General features: G+C 34.2%; 3 protein-coding genes across 4 annotated transcripts; 1 reads left to right on the top strand and 2 right to left on the bottom strand.

Annotated features, from left to right (window-relative positions):
- Positions 1-286: 286 nt before the first annotated feature.
- On the bottom strand, positions 287-4,390 carry LOC108477153 (RINT1-like protein MAG2L). 2 transcript variants are annotated; one of them, XM_017779617.2, is made up of 4 exons: positions 3,916-4,390; positions 3,739-3,828; positions 2,309-2,424; positions 287-2,229 (listed from the first exon to the last, which is right to left on the bottom strand). In XM_017779617.2, exons 1-4 carry the CDS (start codon positions 4,208-4,210, stop codon positions 352-354), a joined length of 2,379 nt encoding a protein of 792 aa, XP_017635106.1. In that variant the 5' UTR covers positions 4,211-4,390; the 3' UTR covers positions 287-351. The 2 variants fall into 2 exon arrangements, with proteins under 2 accessions (XP_017635106.1, XP_017635107.1); XM_017779618.2 differs by lacking the exon at positions 2,309-2,424 and having other exon boundaries at positions 287-2,271; positions 3,916-3,971.
- A 2,970-nt stretch (positions 4,391-7,360) lies between these two features.
- LOC128285524 (protein MAINTENANCE OF MERISTEMS-like) lies at positions 7,361-8,173 on the top strand. The gene is made up of 3 exons (XM_053022991.1): positions 7,361-7,417; positions 7,527-7,793; positions 7,910-8,173. The coding sequence occupies exons 1-3, from the start codon at positions 7,361-7,363 to the stop codon at positions 8,171-8,173; spliced, it is 588 nt and encodes a 195-aa protein (XP_052878951.1).
- Positions 8,174-15,658: 7,485 nt separating this feature from the next.
- LOC108478229 (uncharacterized) lies at positions 15,659-17,503 on the bottom strand. The gene has a single exon (XM_017780660.2). It carries the CDS (start codon positions 17,254-17,256, stop codon positions 15,787-15,789), a length of 1,470 nt encoding a protein of 489 aa, XP_017636149.1. The 5' UTR covers positions 17,257-17,503; the 3' UTR covers positions 15,659-15,786.
- Positions 17,504-19,463: the final 1,960 nt, after the last annotated feature.

The raw sequence follows: 19,463 nt of genomic DNA, 5'->3' as shown, positions 1-19,463 counted from the left end.
ATTGCTTCAAATTTGATTAATTAAAATGAGCTGTTAATTTTTAAAAAAATTTAAATATTTTATATAAAACTCATATATGATGATATTTATACCCAACACTTACTAAATTTTAAACATTTAACCTCATAAGTTCAATCAAAATTTTATTTAATTTTTTAGAAAAAATAATATAACTTAATAAGATATTTATTAGGTAAAAATTTCATGTGCCACAACCTTATACTTAAAAGTTTTATCTCGTAATAATGCCAAATGATCAGCGACTATATGTTAAATAATGAATCGCTTTAAAAGCAAAAAAGAAAGAGGCAACCTCTCTATCTTCAATCAATTTCAAGTAACAAAGCAAACTCAAAACTTCAATTTCCTCAAAGTTTTCTCAACTTGATCAAAACGTAAGTGGGAAATTCCATAAGATTGCATGTATTTTTCACTTTTCTTACCTACCAGCAAATGCTTGACCTGTTCTCCACCCATTGCTAACAGCTTCAGGATGTCCCTAATACAGGGGAAAAATGCTTCAGGACGAGCACAAAATGGTTGGAACACAAGGAACAATACTTGCATATCAGTTCCAAACTCATTGCTTTGCTTCTTTGAAAACTTAACATCACCTCCTAAAATGCTACCACATATAAAATGGTCCAGCCCATCCGCCACACTTCGCCACAAGTCCAAGAAGTCTTTCCCGTTGAGATTTTTCTTAAGAACATTAAGCTGGTTCTTCAAACTCTGCAACGCTTCAATAAAAACATTGGAATCCTCAGTATGGTTGTATTCCAGGGTTAGATTTTCAAACTGACAAAGAAGAATGGCAACGATTTCCATAAGCCAGTTGGTCTCTAGTTCAGCCAAGCATTTTATTTCCTCTTCAAAGAAGCAATCATCACAAAACCCTTGCTGTTGTTCCTCCATGTTAGAATTGTTTTCGGCAATTTTCATCTCCAAAAAACTTGCATCATCACTCCATTCTTGCAGCTTAGACTCAACATATCTAGCAGCATTGATTGATTCACATGCTCTAACCAATAAGCTACCATCAACCTCTTCAGGTGACAATTCGGCACTTCGGCAATGCAGAAGCAGCACATTGGAAAAATACCAGAAGAATCTGGCTACAGTTGATCTAACAAATTTGGCACGAGCCAAAATAACTGGTAAAGTTTGGCATCTATCAATCATTTCTTGCGCAAGTTTAAGTGCAGATTCCGCAACAAATGGAGCTTTATGGGCTTCTCTAGAAGAGAGCAAAAATGTTTCGCATATTGTACTAACATCAAAGTCAACTCTATGTTTGTCGTCAATTTGCCAAGCTTTAGCATCCTTCAGTACTGCTTTTAGTTTCTTCCAGCCGTCCTTGAGCTCCATCTTTGCCCAAATCTTAAGCCAATCTGGTCTATCACAAAATACTATCAACACGGATATCCCCCTCCTTTGGGCATCTGGAAACAAGAGACAAGTTTCGTATCTCAATAACGACTGCATCTGTTTATCAAAAGCAACAATAAGGTCAACTAGATGAAGCCACAATGAGATAACTTCTAATTTCATGTCTTTCTCCTTGTATCTTTCAGCCAAGGCAGGAAAAACATTTTTTGTTAAGAACCCAGAAAGGATATGCACCATTGCAGAAACCCAAGCTTCATTAGCACTATAGCTCCTTAATCTAGCTGCATCAATCAGAGGCTGCAAAATATCACTTATTCCTTCCATAAAGTCCCTAGTAACTCTATATACAAGAGCAAACATAAACTCAGGCTGCTCAGCCCATTTCACGAAGTGATATTCCATTCTTACAGCTAAAGGAGACACCAGTTCATCAATAGCCCAAAGTCGTATCTCGCACTCCTTTTGACCTAAAGTTTTAAACTTTCGAGCTTCTCTATGCAAATGCAGTTGCTGCAAAGCACAAAGCACATGAAAACTTTGAGCATAAGACTTCTTTTCATCTCCGTGCATTAGAAGTAGTGGGTTCAGGAGCTTGGAGAGCCCTCCACTTTCCACTTTCGATGCTAGAAGTTTTGGAGGCCACCCAAAAGAAGCAAGAAGAGCACGATGTTCTGCAAGAGTTTCTGGTCGAAGTACAGCCAAAGTTTTATCTACTCTATGATCAACTGACTTTAAAAGATGGTGCCATTGTTGGGCTTTCTCAACATTGACGATTATCTCCTCAATATCATTCATGGCTTTTATGGCTTTTAGTAATCTTTCTTCCTTTACTCCAAAATCCTGCATGGCAAGAATGTCTGGATATAATGTCGGCGATGCATTCTGAAATAATAGGGGAAAACAGGATCACGGTTATTACTTGTGATGTCAGTAAAGTTGAAAACTTTGCGAACATATTCCCTGGACGACAATTCCCAGAAGAGAAAACTACATCCTCGAGGTCTCCTACCAAAGCTTCTAAGCGAAGTGCAGTTTCTGTAATAGTTAAGGATGAGCTAAGTTCATAGTCTGGTGGCATAGTACATAAAAAATTGGGGAAAGGTCACACAAGCTATGAACATAAGAACAAAGAAAGACATGTAAACATATTCTAAAAACAAAGAAAGCATTGCACGCTAAGCCTTTGCTTGATAGAGTGGAAAGATAGAAAATTGAAGGGGTAGAATAATAGAAGGGTAGAAAATATAATTTTTCTTTCTATAGGTGTGTTTGGCAGGAAAGAAAGAAAAATTGAAAGAAAAAATAATTTTCTTTCCATCCATTGCTTAATAGAGTTGAAAAATGAGAGGAAAAAAATAAAACTTTAGAAAAATGCATAATTTTGAGCTAACATAGACCCTCTGATTTCTCTTCTCTTATCATTTCAGTTTGGAAAGGTTGGATTTTATGTATTAGGATGGAAAATGATTATCTCTACTATTTTCTTTCCTCTTACCCTTCTTCCCTACCAAGTACACTCAAAATTTATTTTCTTTACACTTTTCTACTCCCTCCTTCCATCCTTCCACTTTTCCACTCTGCCGAGCAAACTTGCTCGGTTGAGTGGAAAGAAGATTGGAAAGGTGGATGGAAAATAAATTTTTACTTTTCATGGGTGTGCTTAGTAGTAAAGATGTAAAAATTGAAAAAAAAAAAAATTTCTTTTCCTCCATTGCTTGATAAGGTTGAAAAATAAAGAAAATAAAACAAAACACTTGAAAATGCATAATTTTGAACTACAAAACATTTGAAAATGCATAATTTTGAACTAACTTATAGGTTATGCATTAAAATGTAAAATGTTTTTTTCTCTGACTTTTCTTACCTACCAAGCACAATTAAAATTCCTTTTTCCAATTTTTCAGTCCCTCCTTCAATCCCTCCACTTTTTTACCCAACCAAGCACACCTAAAAGCCGAAATATGCGTTGTTATTCTAATAACAGATGAATATGCATCAAGGAGCATTCTCAAAATCTAAGCAATAAACTATGAGTATAGGCATTAGTAGTAGCTGAGCATTCTTATTCTGAAGTTGCATGAAATCACTGTCATTACCTCACAGCAGGTTTTTTCCTTTTTCAAATTGAATGCAGACAAAAGCTAATAGGCAATTGAAGAAAACTTGCATAAAGGAACATTCTTACACACACAAGGCCATAGAATGCAAGAATAAATAAACAGTCTTTCATTGTCATGAGGAATTAAAACCCAGTCTTATTATGTAGATAAAATTAAGAAGCAGAACGAGTAAGCCAGAAACTATCTGCTTGGGATTATTGCGATAAGGTGTAAAAAAAAAAATGCTGACCAACATATTGGCGGATGAAGTGAATTCGGTGCAATTGAAGGGCCAGCAGCCGCAGTTCTTCACCCAAAAGCCTCTTCAAAGCAGTCCCATCTGCAAAGCCCCAAACGTTTAAATTAAAAAAAAAAAAGAGGAGAGATTAAGCCAAATCAACCAACAAATCTTATGCAGAGTGCTAACACTGAGAGGAAGCGGAGAGCGTGAGATTGAGATTAGAAAGCGAAGCTTTAGCTCGAAAAGAAGAAGAGATCCATGAAAGGGTGCGATCCATGAGGGTGGTGCGGAGGTGTAGTAGACGATTGTTGTAATCAGAACAATGTTTGGTCCATTCAGACAAAAGACAAGAAGAAGAAGAAATAGAAGATGAGGAAACATCCTTCTGGGTCTTGAAATGTTGGTCCAGGTACTCTGACTGTGATCGACATAGCTTACCCACCTCCGGTAGAATTAGATTTTGAGGATCCCATCCTTCCATTTCCCTCTATTCTCACTAGATTCTCTCTATTCTGAACAGTAAACACTCATGATAACTAAAACCAAAGTCATCTCTCTCAATTTCTCTATCGAAGAATTTCGGTTTTTTTTCAAAATTAAATAATATAAAAGTACCGCCTTCCACTGCTTTTTTATTTTCTTGGGTCCATTTTCTTTTTAGTCCAACAGCTAATATAGCGTAAATTCAAATATTTGCATATATTTACTTTTGCTAATTGTTTCGACTTCATATGTTATGGGTTAATACATATTTTATTGTCGAATTTCTGGTACCTAATTATACTTAAATTTGTATTTTCGGTTTGTAGGTTGAGATTAACATAATTACTTTATATTGGTATGAAATTATTAATCAATTCGGTGATCTCATGTGATATAAATAAAAAATATTTTAAAATATGTAAATAATAAATCTATTTTTTACAAAATATCAAATTATTTATATTACTATTATTTTGAAATTAAAATATATTAAATTTCAAATATATATAAATTAATAAAAAATAAAAATTTACATTAAGAATAACACTAGACAGTTAATTGTTATTTGTTGATATAAAAGATTGTGCATTTTTTTAATTTATATATTTTAATTTTGTAATTTGTATTTGTCATGTGGCACCACTAGGTTAGTAAGTAGTGTCACGTCTTCACATACTAATAATTTTAATACAAAGGTATCAATTTGATTAATAGAATACAAATTCAAGTACAAACTAGAAAATAAAAAGGACCAATTATGTACAATAAATAAGTTTAAGGAACAAAATATATATTAACCCTTTCAATTTATTAAGATATTCAAATATACTATATATTTTATATTTTAAAAATAAATTTAAACTTTTAGTGAATTTGGATATCATCAAGTAATTTAATTAATCTAAAATTTAAAGCATATTCAAATTTCATAAACAAATTATAAATATGTTTTTATATAAAACTAAAAATTATTAGTAAAATGAGATGGAGTGATGTAAAACAACGCGAAACGATCACGAATACTTCGACTTATGTGCCAAGGGAGGATGAAAATGGGGTTTTTTACTAATATGGTATTAAAAAAAAACTTAAATAATATAACCTAAAAATTAATTACCGAAATGGTATGTCTAGGGTAGTCATGCCACCGCCAGAGGCGGCACCACCCTGGTATCTAACAAAAGTTGAAAAAAAAAACAAAAACAGTATAAAGCTAAAAAAAAAAACAGTATAAAGCTGAAAAAAACTGAAACAGAAAAAAAAAAGGCTGTAGAGTGGTGGTGGGCCTACCACAGGCGGCACCGATAGTGCCACTGCCACCGGTGGCACCGTGACAAGACCACTCATACACGGGGGTTTTGGCTTCTTCTCTGTTTGGGACCATATATTATAGTCCCCTACCTCATTTGGGGAAGAAAGGAGGGAAAATAAAGAAGAGAATAAGAAGAAGGAGCAAGCAGACGACGATGGTGAGGGAGAGGAAGAAAAAAGAAAAAGAGAAGGATAAGAAGAGGGAGGGAAGAAAAAAGAAGGAAAAAAAGGGTAATTTTTTTAAGTAAGTAATTTATTTATTTTAGACACTATTATTATTGTTGATTTGAATTTGATTTAATTTAGATTTAATTTATAAATTTATTTTTTGCAATGTGTTATTTGGTTAAAAGAGATATTAAAGTATGTTTGTATTTATTTTATATTTTCATTCATTCCTAATTTATTTTTAATTTTTATTGAAGTAAAAAGCTTATGTATGTTATGTGTAAAGAACATTTTATTATTATTATTTTACGTAATTTATTTGTTAAGTGTGTTTCAGTTGATTAGATATAATTTTATAAAATTTTTTGGCATGTTATATTCGATTATTTTAATTTTTTATTTTTTATGTGATGTGGTTTTTATACTATTTTACAAAAATAGTATAAAAAAGAAAATATGAAAAAATATCTTAATGAAAAAATAAAATACGAAAAGAAATAAAATATGAAAAATTACAATAAAATATGAAAATAGTATAAAAATAATATAAAAATAAAATACGAAAATAGTATATTTTAAAATTAAAATCCAAAAATTTAAAAATACAAACAAAGGGACAAAATCAGGGTTATTTAAAAATACTAAAATAATACATTTAAAACATTATGTACTAAAATAAGATAAAAAATAAAATACGAAAATAATATATTATAAAAATAAAATCCGAATATTTTAGAAATACAAACAAAGGGACAAAATCAGGGTTATTTAAAAAACACTAAAATAATACATTTGAAACATTATGTGCTAAAATAAGATAAAAATAAATACGAAAATAGTATATTTTAAAAATAAAATACTAATATTTTAGAAATACAAACAAAGGGACAAAATCAGGTTATTTAAAAAACACTAAAATAATACATTTGAATCATTATGTACTAAAATAAGATAAAAATAAAATACTAAAATAGTATATTTTAAAAATAAAATCCGAATATTTTAGAAATAAAAATAAAGGGACAAAATCAGGGTTATTTAAAAACACTAAAATAATACATTTGAAACATTATGTACTAAAATAATATAATAAAATAAAATACGAAAATAGTATATTTTAAAAATAAAATCTGAATATTTTAGAAATACAAACAAAGGGAAAAATCAAGATTATTTAAAAACACTAAAATAATACATTTGAAACATTATGTACTAAAATAAGATAAAAAATAAAATATGAAAATAATATATTTTAAAAATAGAATCAAAAATTTTAAAAATTTTAGAAATACGAAAATTTTTATTTCCCAATGAATTTAATTAAAATATTTTACTTATTAAATTAAAATATTATACAAAATTTTTTATTTCCCAATAAATTAAATTAAAATTTATTAAACTACATGTTGGGTGTATTAAATATATTATATTTTAAACCAAAATATTTTACTTATTATATATTTTAAATTATAATAAAAATATTTGTATTTGAGTTGGATATATTTATTTTTTAATGTAGTATAGCAAAAAATAGGTTGTTGAAAGAACTGCTTGCTATTTTTTGTAATTAAAAGCAATATATAAAATTTAGTTATTCTAATAAATATTTAAAATCCATCAAACATTAAAATTAATAATCGAAATTTATTTTGAAATTGCAGGCATCGCAATGGCTTCATTGATCAAGAAAGATGTTCCTCACACATGTGACACAGTTAATAATATGGTAAAATATTGTTATTTGTTAATCACGGGTTCCATTAAAAAAAGATCTATGTAATTTAAGGAAATAAATTATGTTATTATAACTATTTTCTGTAATTTAACATTGTCAGGACTCGTATCGCGTATTAAGGGGCCAGGTGAATGGTTTAGGATATTCCCCAGATGCACGACTGATGCCCTACTTGGAGCTAGCTGGATTTGGGTCAGCAGCATTGACCCAGACGTTCGATTTGCGGTATGATTTAATATCCGCATTGGTCGAGCGTTGGCGACCGGAGACCCACACTTTTCATTTGTCGTGTGGGGAGTACACTGTCACTCTGGAGGATGTTGCATTGTACTTTCGGCTCCCAATCGACAGGGATGCCGTCACGGGCGTAAGTGCGATAATTGAGCCGGCTGCACTTTGTTATAACCTACTAGGAGCCTCACCCGGTGATGCTAATTCTACTTTTTCGGAGTTGAAATTTAATGGTTAAAAGCCAATTTTCAGTATTTATCAGTTAATGCCACTGAAGAAGAGTTGGTGTGCTCAACTCGAGCGTACATTATGCATATAATAGGGGGTGTACTGATGCCTAATTCGAACAATAACAAGGTTCATCTCCAGTATTTACCCCTGTTAGCTGATTTGCGTAATGTTAGCTCGTATAGTTGGGGTTCCGCAGTTCTGGCTATGTTGTATCGTGAGTTTTTTCGGACGACAAAGCCTGATGTCGTAGACATGGACGGATGCCTTGTATTGTTGCAATCATGAGCTCTTTATCGGATGCCATTCTTGGCATCGGTTAGTCACCAACCATACGTATTTCCGCTAGTTAACAGGTGATGAAATTTAACTTGTTAGTAATTGACAATTTCTTTATAATGATACTATTCTAACGATACTATATTTACTTGAAAATTATTTTCGTAGATGAAGTATTTATCCGGGTATCGGGAGGTCGTACGCTGTCCCGATATATCGTTTGATGATTGAACAACATGCCGGAGAAGGGGTAAGCTATTCAAATATTCGTGACATGTAATTGTTTTGTATATCTTACTCGAACCGTGTTAAATTTTAACCATAGTATTAATCATGCAGTTTATATGGATGCCATATCGTAGACTAAAAATTGCAGCTATTATACCCTCGTCTGCCTACGTTAATTCTCAATTATGGTGCACTACCGCACCAATTATCAGTTTCAATGTAGTCGAGTGGTACCACGGAGATCGAGTACTACGACAGTTTGGTTGTATCCAGTATATCCTGGATCCGCCAATGCAGTGAGGGGAGATTCACGGCATCAACAAGAGAGGGAAACATGGACATCATTAGGGGGTTACGTACCGGAGATTTGTTGCGGTGTGGGAGAATCGGATGACTCGAAGACCTCAGATGGATATGTCTTCCAATTTGCGACAATCGTTAGAGTACATACAATGGTACTCTAGTATGGGGAAGCCATATTTACTTGGTGGGCAGTCGACTATAGTCCCCCCGCACGTGTAACGATCTGGGGCATACGAGCCAGTGGCCAATATAGAGCCCGATCCACAGTCAGATCCCGAGTCTGACCCAGAATGGGAGCCCGAGGCATAGCTGGAGGCCGAGTCCAAGCGATCGCATTCACATTCGACTAATACTTCTTATCATCCGGATTTGCCGAGCAATGACTATTTCCCGGGCTCATCAGGGGGCGGACACCATTACGGGTTTGATATCTTTGGATCGTACCCACCGCAGCACAACACTTTTCCCGGCCCATATCCATCGCATTATAGCACTACCCTGGCCCGTATCCACTGCAGTACTCCACTTCTATTGGGTTGTATCCACTGCAGCATGGCACTCCTTCCGGCTCAAATTCATCGATGCGATTCGAGCCATAGGATTTTTCTTCCATGTATCAGACACATTCACCTGCGACTGAAGAGGATGTTGGTCGTCGCAATTACCCACAATGTGAACGTCGACCTCCGCAGAAATATGCCCCTAGGACCACATCATCGAACCATCAATTTTAGGGGTTTCTTGAGTTTTGATATTAAAAAGTTTGTATTTTTTTATATCTATTTAATTAGATTAATTGGAACTTTGAAAAGTGGAACAAAATTTGACCATAAAGTAAATTAGATTAATTTGGACATTTTTGAACATTAAAACACTAAAACTTGTAACAAACTTAGTCTTGTAATATAAACTGGAACAAACTTTAAATATATTACAACATTAATCTAATTGGAACATTAATTAAATTGGAACATACTATTACCGGTATATATAGAGATTTCATGGACGTATGAAATAGATGATACATATGTAGTTATATATGCAAGTTGAGTAGATGTAAACTCAACCATGACCTTGTTTGTATATGTGACTAATTCGTTGATTGAGTGTAGGTAATTGGTAAAAATTACCTTGATCGATGGAATGTTTGGTTATGTGTGCTCATGAGAATTGAATGATGATTATATTAAGTTTTATTGTGTAATTGAGCATGGGATCCATGAAATGGTGAGTTCATGATTAGTTGAAAATGATATTATGATAAATATCATTTTATTGTACAAAAACAGTTTGGACAACAGCAATAGTCCAAATTTAAAAATTCAATAAAAATTGTAGAAATTGAATTAAAGGCTAGATAAAATATGGAATTAAAGCTTATTGAGTCTAGTTTCACATATGAGAAAAATGTAAGTAGAAGAATTTCATATTATGAGATATTTAAATTCTTGTGAGATAGAGTCACAATGATTCTAGAATCCCCTGTTCTGATTTCAGAAAAACATTAAAAATTGTACAAAAATAGTTATGAGTTATAATTTATATTATTAGAATCTTTAATGAGTCTATTTTCAATAGAAATAGACAAGAACATCATCCAAATCTCGTACTATAAGATAATTGATTTTTAGTGAATAAGGGTAGGAGCTATCGAATAGTAAAACATTGGTAACTTTAAAGAATAAACTGTACTAATTGGCTAAATAAAAAATTCTGGTTCTTTTATTGTAAGAAGAAATGTAAGCTTAGTTTCTGGAGAAATTAGCAGATATTAATTTGGAGTTCCGTAGCTGCAGATATAAATAAATTAGTAACTGCGACTCGAGAAAACAGCTTGACTGGAATTTGAACAAATAAAGGAATATATGCAATATAAATATTTTATATAAAATAAATACATTACAACATAAGCTCAATTCCTACCTGATCGTGATGATTGTCCGATATGATAGTTTCGTTGCGAGCATTTACTCCGATTATGACCATCTAAGCTGCATAATCCACAACGCGTACCGTCGGATTTCTCCCTAATGTCCATTTCATTACGGATTTTGGTTGATTACGGACGAAATCTCTGATTCTTGCGTATCCCTCTGTCTGGGACAAGCTCGAAAGTCGTCGGAGGCTCTTCCCACGTAGACAGGTCAGGCAGGACAGGAAACTGATTTTCCCATACAAGTAACGTGCGATCGAGTGTATACACATCATCGACAAATTGTTCAACATTAAAGTTCACTTTAGCACACACTGCCACGACATGCGCACACGGATAATTAAGTGTTTGGAATCTCCTGCAATCGCACTGTATATTCTGGAGATCAACTCCATAGGACCTAAGTGGTATACCGGGTCGATGACCAATGATCTCCATTAATGTTTTGAGGCGTCGTGAATATATTTCTACATTCATCGACCTCGCCATCCGACGGCTTGCAACTATTGCATCCCTGACATCTTCGACAAACACGTGTCCCGCCTCTATCTGGTTGACTTGTTGCTGACCCATTCTTGGCATCAAGGTAGCCAACCTGTAGAATGTAGCCGAAAAGACAGTTAAAATCGAAAGATGTCGTGTTTTCAACAATACAGCGTTGACCCCCTCCACTAAGTTTGTGGTCATTTGACCATAACAAAAGCCCACGTCAAAACTTTGAGCCCATTGCCACGACTCCATAGTACCCAACCACTGTCGAAAAAATGTACTCGTTTGACCCTCCATTTCACTCTCAAGTCGAGTCATTCTTTGGGAAAAAATGTGTGGCTCTAGCTCTTACGCTGTATATGTATTAAGAAAAGATAAGTTACAGTATTGCCCTAAAATATTAAAACTTATATTGAAAAGATAAGTCAATCATTTACCCATTTTGACAAATTGTCTCTTCCAGTCTGCATTCTTATAATCTCGATGGAAGTTAGCCGCAATGTAACGGATGCAGTAAACGGATCTCCATGGTACACCAGAAAGTCTAATGGTAGCAATTAATCCTTTCCCTCTATCAGAGATAATGAAAATATTATCGTTGCTAATAACATACATACGTAGGTTGGTAAGGAAGAATTCTCACGATTCCATGTTCTCCTCAATGACAAATGCTATCGGGAGTACGTTCCTGTTGCAGTCTTGAGTAACCACAAGAAGTAAGATTTGTGTATATTTTCCATATAGCCAGGTCCCATCCACTTGCATAAATGGCTTACAGTGGGGAAATGCGCACACACATGGATCAATCGTCAATAACATCCAATGGAAAATTTCTTTTCCCCGCTACATTTGGTTATCCGGGCCATAATAAGATTGTGTCTGTAACTCAATGACGGTCTCCGGTACGTACTCTCGCATAGTGGCTATCTATCCCTGTAGCTCGTTATACGATGCATCGAAATCTCTATACAATTGCTTTATTACCATCTGTTTAGTTATTCATGTCTTTCGATATGATACTCGATACTGAAATCGTGCCTGCATTTCGGTAATCAGTACCAAAACTTTAATGGTCGGCTTGTCCTTTACCATTGGCATGATACACGTACAAATAGTTTTAGAATAAAGTTTTCGATTATCTTCTGTCATATGTGTTGATGTGCATGTGTGAGGCCCAACAAATTTGCGTATCTCCCACATTTGCAAATTTTGAATAAATACAGCTCGTACCCGCCAATTGTAGCCTTCCGCCGACTTCTAACACTCCTAAAAATATAATGTTGGTTTAGACACTGCAACTTTGTAATCCACTGATATATTCATGCTATACCGCTTAATAACAACTACACTCTTCTTTACTTTCAAATCTCTCGTCGACGAATAACTCCTCAGGATCAGAATTTACGGCCAGTCGGTGAAGAGGAAGTATTTCAGGGTACTCTGGGAACTCAGCTACATGCGCCGCGTCGGGGTCTATGAGAGACATGTGTGGCCCAGGATTATTGTGTATCACAACACGTCGCATCTGGTTTCTGACCAAAGACGCGTTAATGTTTCCATCGTCATATCTTTATTGTCAATATCATCGGGGATATCGTCCACATCGAGATCACTATCACTATCGACCTCTTGATAACAATGATCACTATTATCGTAACCATCATCACCAACCACATCCATATTGAGTGTAATATTAAGATCGATATCGATCCCACGTATAGTCGATTCATTATCAACGTACGATATTGGAGCCACCATGCACGGTTCTTGAGCTCTATGTTCTTTACCATATGCAGTGAGATTTTCATTTTCCTCTATACCGGCTAACTCAACAAATAAGTGAATCGGTGCATTTTTATTACTCCCATTCCCACAGTAAAGAGCGACCATTGTCTCCACGTCTTCGTTGTCTACAAGTTCTATTTCAGTGAATTTGATGGGATTTGTCGAAACTGGAAACTTGTAGAAAAGTTTCGACATCCTTCTCCCACAATGTCTAACAATTTTTGCATTAATCCTTCTTTTCATATCATCCAACGAGACATTTCTATTAAATCTCATTGCTATTTGTTGCCGACATTCAAATATGCATCCAACGGTCGTTGTCAAGATAATTCCATCGAAATAAACGCATACGAAAAACTGATTATCCATCTTCAATGCTCAATCTGTTAAAAAATAAACAAGCTTTCTCAAAATAATTTCGAACAGCAAATAAATTACTTAAATAAAAAAATAATAATTAATCAATATGCAATTTTTTTCATTCACAAGCTCATAGTTTTTCAGTTCTAATTTTTTACGTGAACAACATTTATCTTTACATTTAACCATTTAAATTCAGTTCTATGTTTTCTTCCATCTCTGACCCTGTATCTTCCTCTGGGAAATACTGTATAATCCAATTTAGATATTCTTGATTTTCTTCACATTTATCTTCTACAATCCAATTTGGTAATTCCTCGAAATCTTCTTCCTCTTCAATCTTTATAACGGGTATTGAAATTAGAAATTCTCTTGTTAATTTCCTAACATCTAATTTATCCATCCCTGGTATGTCAATCACATTTTGCTTCCCAGTCAACTTTCGTGAACCTATACTTTTTATTTTTCTTGCTCCATAAGAGATTATAAACTTTACGAAACATATAACTAGATTCCACTAGGTTCGTGGTACCAATGTTTTCCAAAGTTGGTCTAAAATGATTTGATGTTCCCGTTCTATTAATGTCTCTCTAATGGTTAAGTATTGCACTTTATTATTCCTAATCATTTCATTACTTTTCCACAACACTTCTTGCATCTTTTTATTTACTGTGATAACATGTTAAACAATGTATTCTTCTGGTTTCATTCTGTAATATTGCACTTCTCTCATCATCTTATCAACTTTTTCCCTTTGTGCTGAAGTTATTATTTCATCATGCAATACTAAATATGTTGCCATTTCTAACAATATCTATAACATGCCAAATAAATTTCATAAATATTATCTAATCAACCTAAAACGGGTTTTTACCCTCTATAAAAAATAATATAAAATACCAAAATAAGTAAAAACCTATTACATAAAAACCCACCTAAAACACATATAACAAATAAATTACATAAAAAATAAAACATTCTTTACATAACATAAATAGGCTTTTTAGGGTTTTTTTTATAAAATTAATATAAATCAACAATAATAATAACTAATAATAATTAGGATTTTTACTAACAATAATAACCAACAATCCTAATAATAGTTTTTACTAACAATAATAATAACTAACAACAAAAATAATAAAATCAACAATAATAATAATAGATTAGAGTCGATCATGGTTTGAGAGGCTCACTACCAAGGCCCGCCTAAAAATGGAAGGGTTTGGGTAAAAATATAGGCTCAAAAATGGGCTTGGGCAAAAAATGAGGCCTGTTTAGAAAACGGGCCGGCCTCGTAAGAGTTTTTGGCAGGGCCCGCCCAATTATATATTAATATATATTTTTTATTTTATTTTTAATTATTTTAAAATTTTAATATAACCATTTTTATTATATTATTAATTTGTGTATTGTTTTAAAATTATTTTAGTATTATTTTTATTTGTTTTAATATTTGTTTTATGTTTTTAAATATATTTGATTTATTATATTTTTAATTTTTTTATTTAATGAAATAAAAAATTTTAATATGGGCGGGCGGACCGGCTCGGCTTAGTAATTTTATTTCGGGCGGGCTTGGCAAAATTTTAGGCCCATATTTCGGCCGGGCCGCCCTGGGCATAGTAGACGGGCCTAAAAATTTGTATGGGCCCGGCCCGACCCGGCCCATAATCACCTCTAATAACAGTAAAAACACAATAACAATATAAAAATCTATTATTTAAAAAAAATTATACCTTCTCTTTTCTTTTTCTTTTTTTTTTCCTTCTCCTTCTTTTTCTTTTCTTCTCCTTTCTTTCCCTTTATTTTCTTCTCCTTGCTGCTGCTTCTTGCTTCCGGAGTTGCTGCTTCTACGTGCCTTTTATACTGCTTAGGTGCCGTCTTTGGAACCCACACCACCGGTGGCGCCTCTGGCACCCACACCACCTTTTTTTTTTGTTTTAACAAAAACTAGTAGAGGCTGTTGGACTCAGGGTGGTTACGCCACTGCCATAGGCAGCATCACCTTGGAATGTACCATTTTCATACATAATTTTTGGGTTATATTATTTTGAATTTTTTTTTTATTTTTTTTACTGCTTTAGTAAAAAACCCATGAAAATGCAAATCCAACTCTATTGCTGTCCTTATTTTGAGGTCAGAATCCCTTATTTTCAGGTCAGAATCTTTTCTTCACCAGAATTTTCAACTAGCTATTATTTATTTTTTAGGCTGAAAACTGCATTTGTCAAATAAATTAGGTAAATAAATAAGGGGCTAGTTTCGTGTACGCTATGGTCAAGGTCAATAAATTAGTCAAATAAGAGGGGCTCAAGAGTCAAGACCAAAGTGCCACAACATTCAGATTTGAGTCGAAAACATACTTATATCGCAACATAGGTAACACAAATCAGTGTCTTCAATCCAGCTCTTGTATTAATTGTCTGAAATCTTAATTTTAAATGAAAATAAAATGCAGCAATGAATTCACTAGAGTAAAAAGCAATAGTCGTATAGACTTGCATATATGTATATGTATATCCTAGGGATAAACACAAAATGTGTCATTTTTTATACAAAGAAACAATCTCTCATACGCCAATGCCATCTTGCTTGCTGTGAACATGGAAGCTGCATATTCCCGAGATGCCTTTCCCCTTTGTGCTACCCTCTTTGGACCTTCTTTCACCACCTCCTCTAACGCCTCTACTAGTGAATCCACATTTGGCGAAAACATGAAACCCAACTCATCATTAACAACAATACTGCCTTTGATGCTCGGGAACCTCGATGCAATCACCGCTTTCCCGCTCATCATTGCTTCCATCAGTGTCAGATCTAATCCTTGAGGCCTCAGCGTTGGGTTCACAAAAATGTCAATAGCATTGTAAAATGCCTTCAGTTGGGATGGGCTCATTGAACCTAAAACTTGTACGCGGGCCCCTAAATCCTTGTATCGTTGCTCCCATGGTCCGCTCCCCGCTACCAGCAAATACACATCGGGGTGCTTTGTTATGAGCCTGGAGAAAGCTTCGTAGAGCAAAGGGTGCCCTTTATCCTTCACCAATCTTCCGGCCACACCAAGCACCAAACTAGCATTTTTGGGGACACCGATTTTAGACCTGAAGTCAAGGCCCAGGGATAAGTCGTTTCCAAAGCCATTTTCATCGACACCGTTGAGGATGACATGAACTCTTTTCCTTGGAATCTGATACACATCCCTCAACATCTCCCCGCAACTATCACTGATTGCCACATGATGAGCGTAGTTGTGGAAGAATCTTATTTCGTTAAGCACTTTGGGGACGACCCCATATAAACTAGCGTTGAAAGCAGGCGACATGGGTTCATTGGGCTTACGAGTTAAATCTTGGAATATGCTGGATTCTAAGCTTTCAAGGGCTATACCGTGCCATGAAACAGCAAGATTCTTGAGATTGCGAGCCAAAGAATGAGGAAGAGCCACACTTTCCGAATGGATGACATCGAATGGTTGACGCTGGTTTTCATCATTAAAGAGCTCCCAAGCTTTGTTGTATTGCCACTTGCCAGCTTCACCTTCATGGCAGTGAATTCGTGGGGAATCATTAGATGTTGTCAGGACATCAGGGTGGTGTCCGTTGTTATTGACTATAGGGGACGTAAACACATGAACACGATGGCCGCGGCGAGCTAAAGCGGTGTGCAAGGTGTAAGCATGGCGCTCCATGCCGCCAGGGGTGGTGCCAATAGGCCATTTTCGTGAAAAAACAGCAATTTTGAGCGTGACAGGGGGAGATTGAATATGGGGGAAAGGAAGACGATTCCAGGCAAACAGGGTATTCCGCAGGTCGCCAGACCAAGACTTAACTTTGTTGGAGGCAAAAGGGGGTTTGCAGAGGTAGGAAGTAGAGGTATGAAGGATAAGAAACAAGAGAGGAACGGTGAAGGCAAGTATGAAGAGAAGAGTAGTGAAGACATTAGAATGGAATGAGATGAGATGAGGCTTCTTGGGTTTGTTGTTGAAGGCCATCCTATTTTTATTCAATCCTATCCTTTTCTATCTAGTAATAATAACTTTTTAAAAATTCTCTGGCTAATTCACTTCATTCCAGTATGCATATATTCTACCCTACCCCAGCTAGCTAGGGATCCAAAATGCAAAGTTGGGGTATTACAATTAGGAAGGAAAGGAGGAAAAGTTTGCTGTGGGCAAGCACTAGGCACGCACTAGGCACGCACTACCTAAAGCAGGCAAGCAAGCAACGCAATGTGCCTTTATTGGTTTTTAAATATTGGACTTTACCTTTTTCAGAACTAAGTGCGTTTCTCACGCCTCCTCTAAACGGAAAAAAATGTCCTATCATCATCTTCATAACGTTTCTATACATATAACAACTTGGTTTCATATTATAAAATCCTAAACTATAACAACTTGGTTTCTATACATATAACGTTTCTACTCAACTTGGCCGTGGCAGTGCCACTCACAAAAAAATTATAACGTGGCATCAACAGTTGTCTTTCGCTTTTTCCGGCCCGCACTTCATGCTTTATTACCTGTTACCCAACCCTAAAATGCAAAAAAAAAAAGAACAAAACAAAACACACACACACACACACGAGAAGAGATGGTAGGAAGTTTAGATTATCGACCACGCCCCTGCTAGGCAGCTACGAAACTAAAACCTAAAAAAATGTCTAAATGTCAATTGGATGGATCGAAATTGTAGTTGCTGCTACACGTGGTTCATTGAAAATTTGAAGTTTGAACGCCGACCCAACGCTAAGTATATCAATTTTGACAAACTAGGCCAACCTGATGTTGAAAGGTTTCGGTGGATTTTTTTATCTGAAGCCAGAAGAATATCTCATCAGTAATATCCAAACTAACCGCAAGCTTTAGTGAAACTGATGATTCAAGCACTAGATAGTAACATAACATCGAATTAGACAGGACAAAGTGTCATCAAAGGCAGAACCAAGTTGCATGTATAAATGCGTGCTATATAATTCACCGAAAGCCAAAACGAAAACAAGAAAACACGACAGGATGCTAGATACAATGTCTTTGCTGTCTATGTTCCCCAGAGAACGAAAATACCCACATTATTGCTTCAAGTTGAAAAGCTAAAGCAGCTTACCTCTAAAGCCTAGAGTAGTGGTTAATTTGTAATTTAGTTAGTGGGTTAAACTGGTTTTTATGGGGTAAACAAAGAGAAAACAACTTAATACAACCTACTATTCAAAACATTTTTTAAACCGAGCTAGTCCTCAATGATTTTTAATGATGACACTTTTAATTCCTTTATGTGGTCTACGATCAGTTAATGTATTTCAGTTAAAATTAAATTAATTTAATTCAGTCAATCAGTTAATGGTCAAATTTAGTTCGATTGGAGGTTGGTAAATGATTTTTTGAAAATTTGATGATAGGTTAATTCAGTTAAATTGAATAATTAATCGAATTAACCAAACTTAATAATTAATATTATGTATTAGTTATGAGTTAATTTCAATATTTATGTAGTGTTTTTAATTATATAGTGTTTCAAGATATAGAATTTCAGTTAATTCAACTAACTTTCAAGATAAAAATATATGTTTTGGTTAATTTTAATGTATTTTCTATATCTTTTATATTTATTTTAACCAAAAATAAAAACATATAAATTTTAGTTAATTCAGTTAATCGACCAAATTAATTGAAATATATTGGTTCATTTAAATTTTTTCTTTGAAAAATTTCAATTCGATTAATATTAGTTCAGTTCAATTGACTGTTTAAACATCCTAATAAAATGAGAATCATTCAAACAAGGATGGCACCAAAACTGAATGGCAAGGACCTGGCCCCTCTTAATATATTTTTCTTTTTAGGCTTTTAAATTTTAGTAAATTTTAATTAATAAACGGTAAAAATTTTATTTTAGTCCTAAATTTTTGGCGCATTCAAATATGAATAATTTAGCATGTTACCAAATATGTATATATTTTATAAGCATATAATGTAAATTATTACCATTTACCTTTGGTTTTCTATTATAGGTAGCGATTATCTTGGTGTTTTGAAGTTAGAAATGGTTCCTTATATTTAATGGAACAGCGTGGCTTTCCTTTACTCTTTTCGGCTCCTCATCAGTCATCATTGTATTTGCAATTATGTAAATAATTCTATTATTTAGATTGAAGAATGAAGATATTTAGGGCGGTTACCAGAACCTATAGGGTTCTTTACGT

This window comes from Gossypium arboreum, chromosome 12, assembly GCF_025698485.1.
Source record: "Gossypium arboreum isolate Shixiya-1 chromosome 12, ASM2569848v2, whole genome shotgun sequence".
NCBI lineage: Eukaryota > Viridiplantae > Streptophyta > Magnoliopsida > Malvales > Malvaceae > Gossypium > Gossypium arboreum.
The sequence above is the reverse complement of the archived record's forward strand: the minus strand, read 5'-3'. Positions and strand labels throughout refer to the sequence as shown.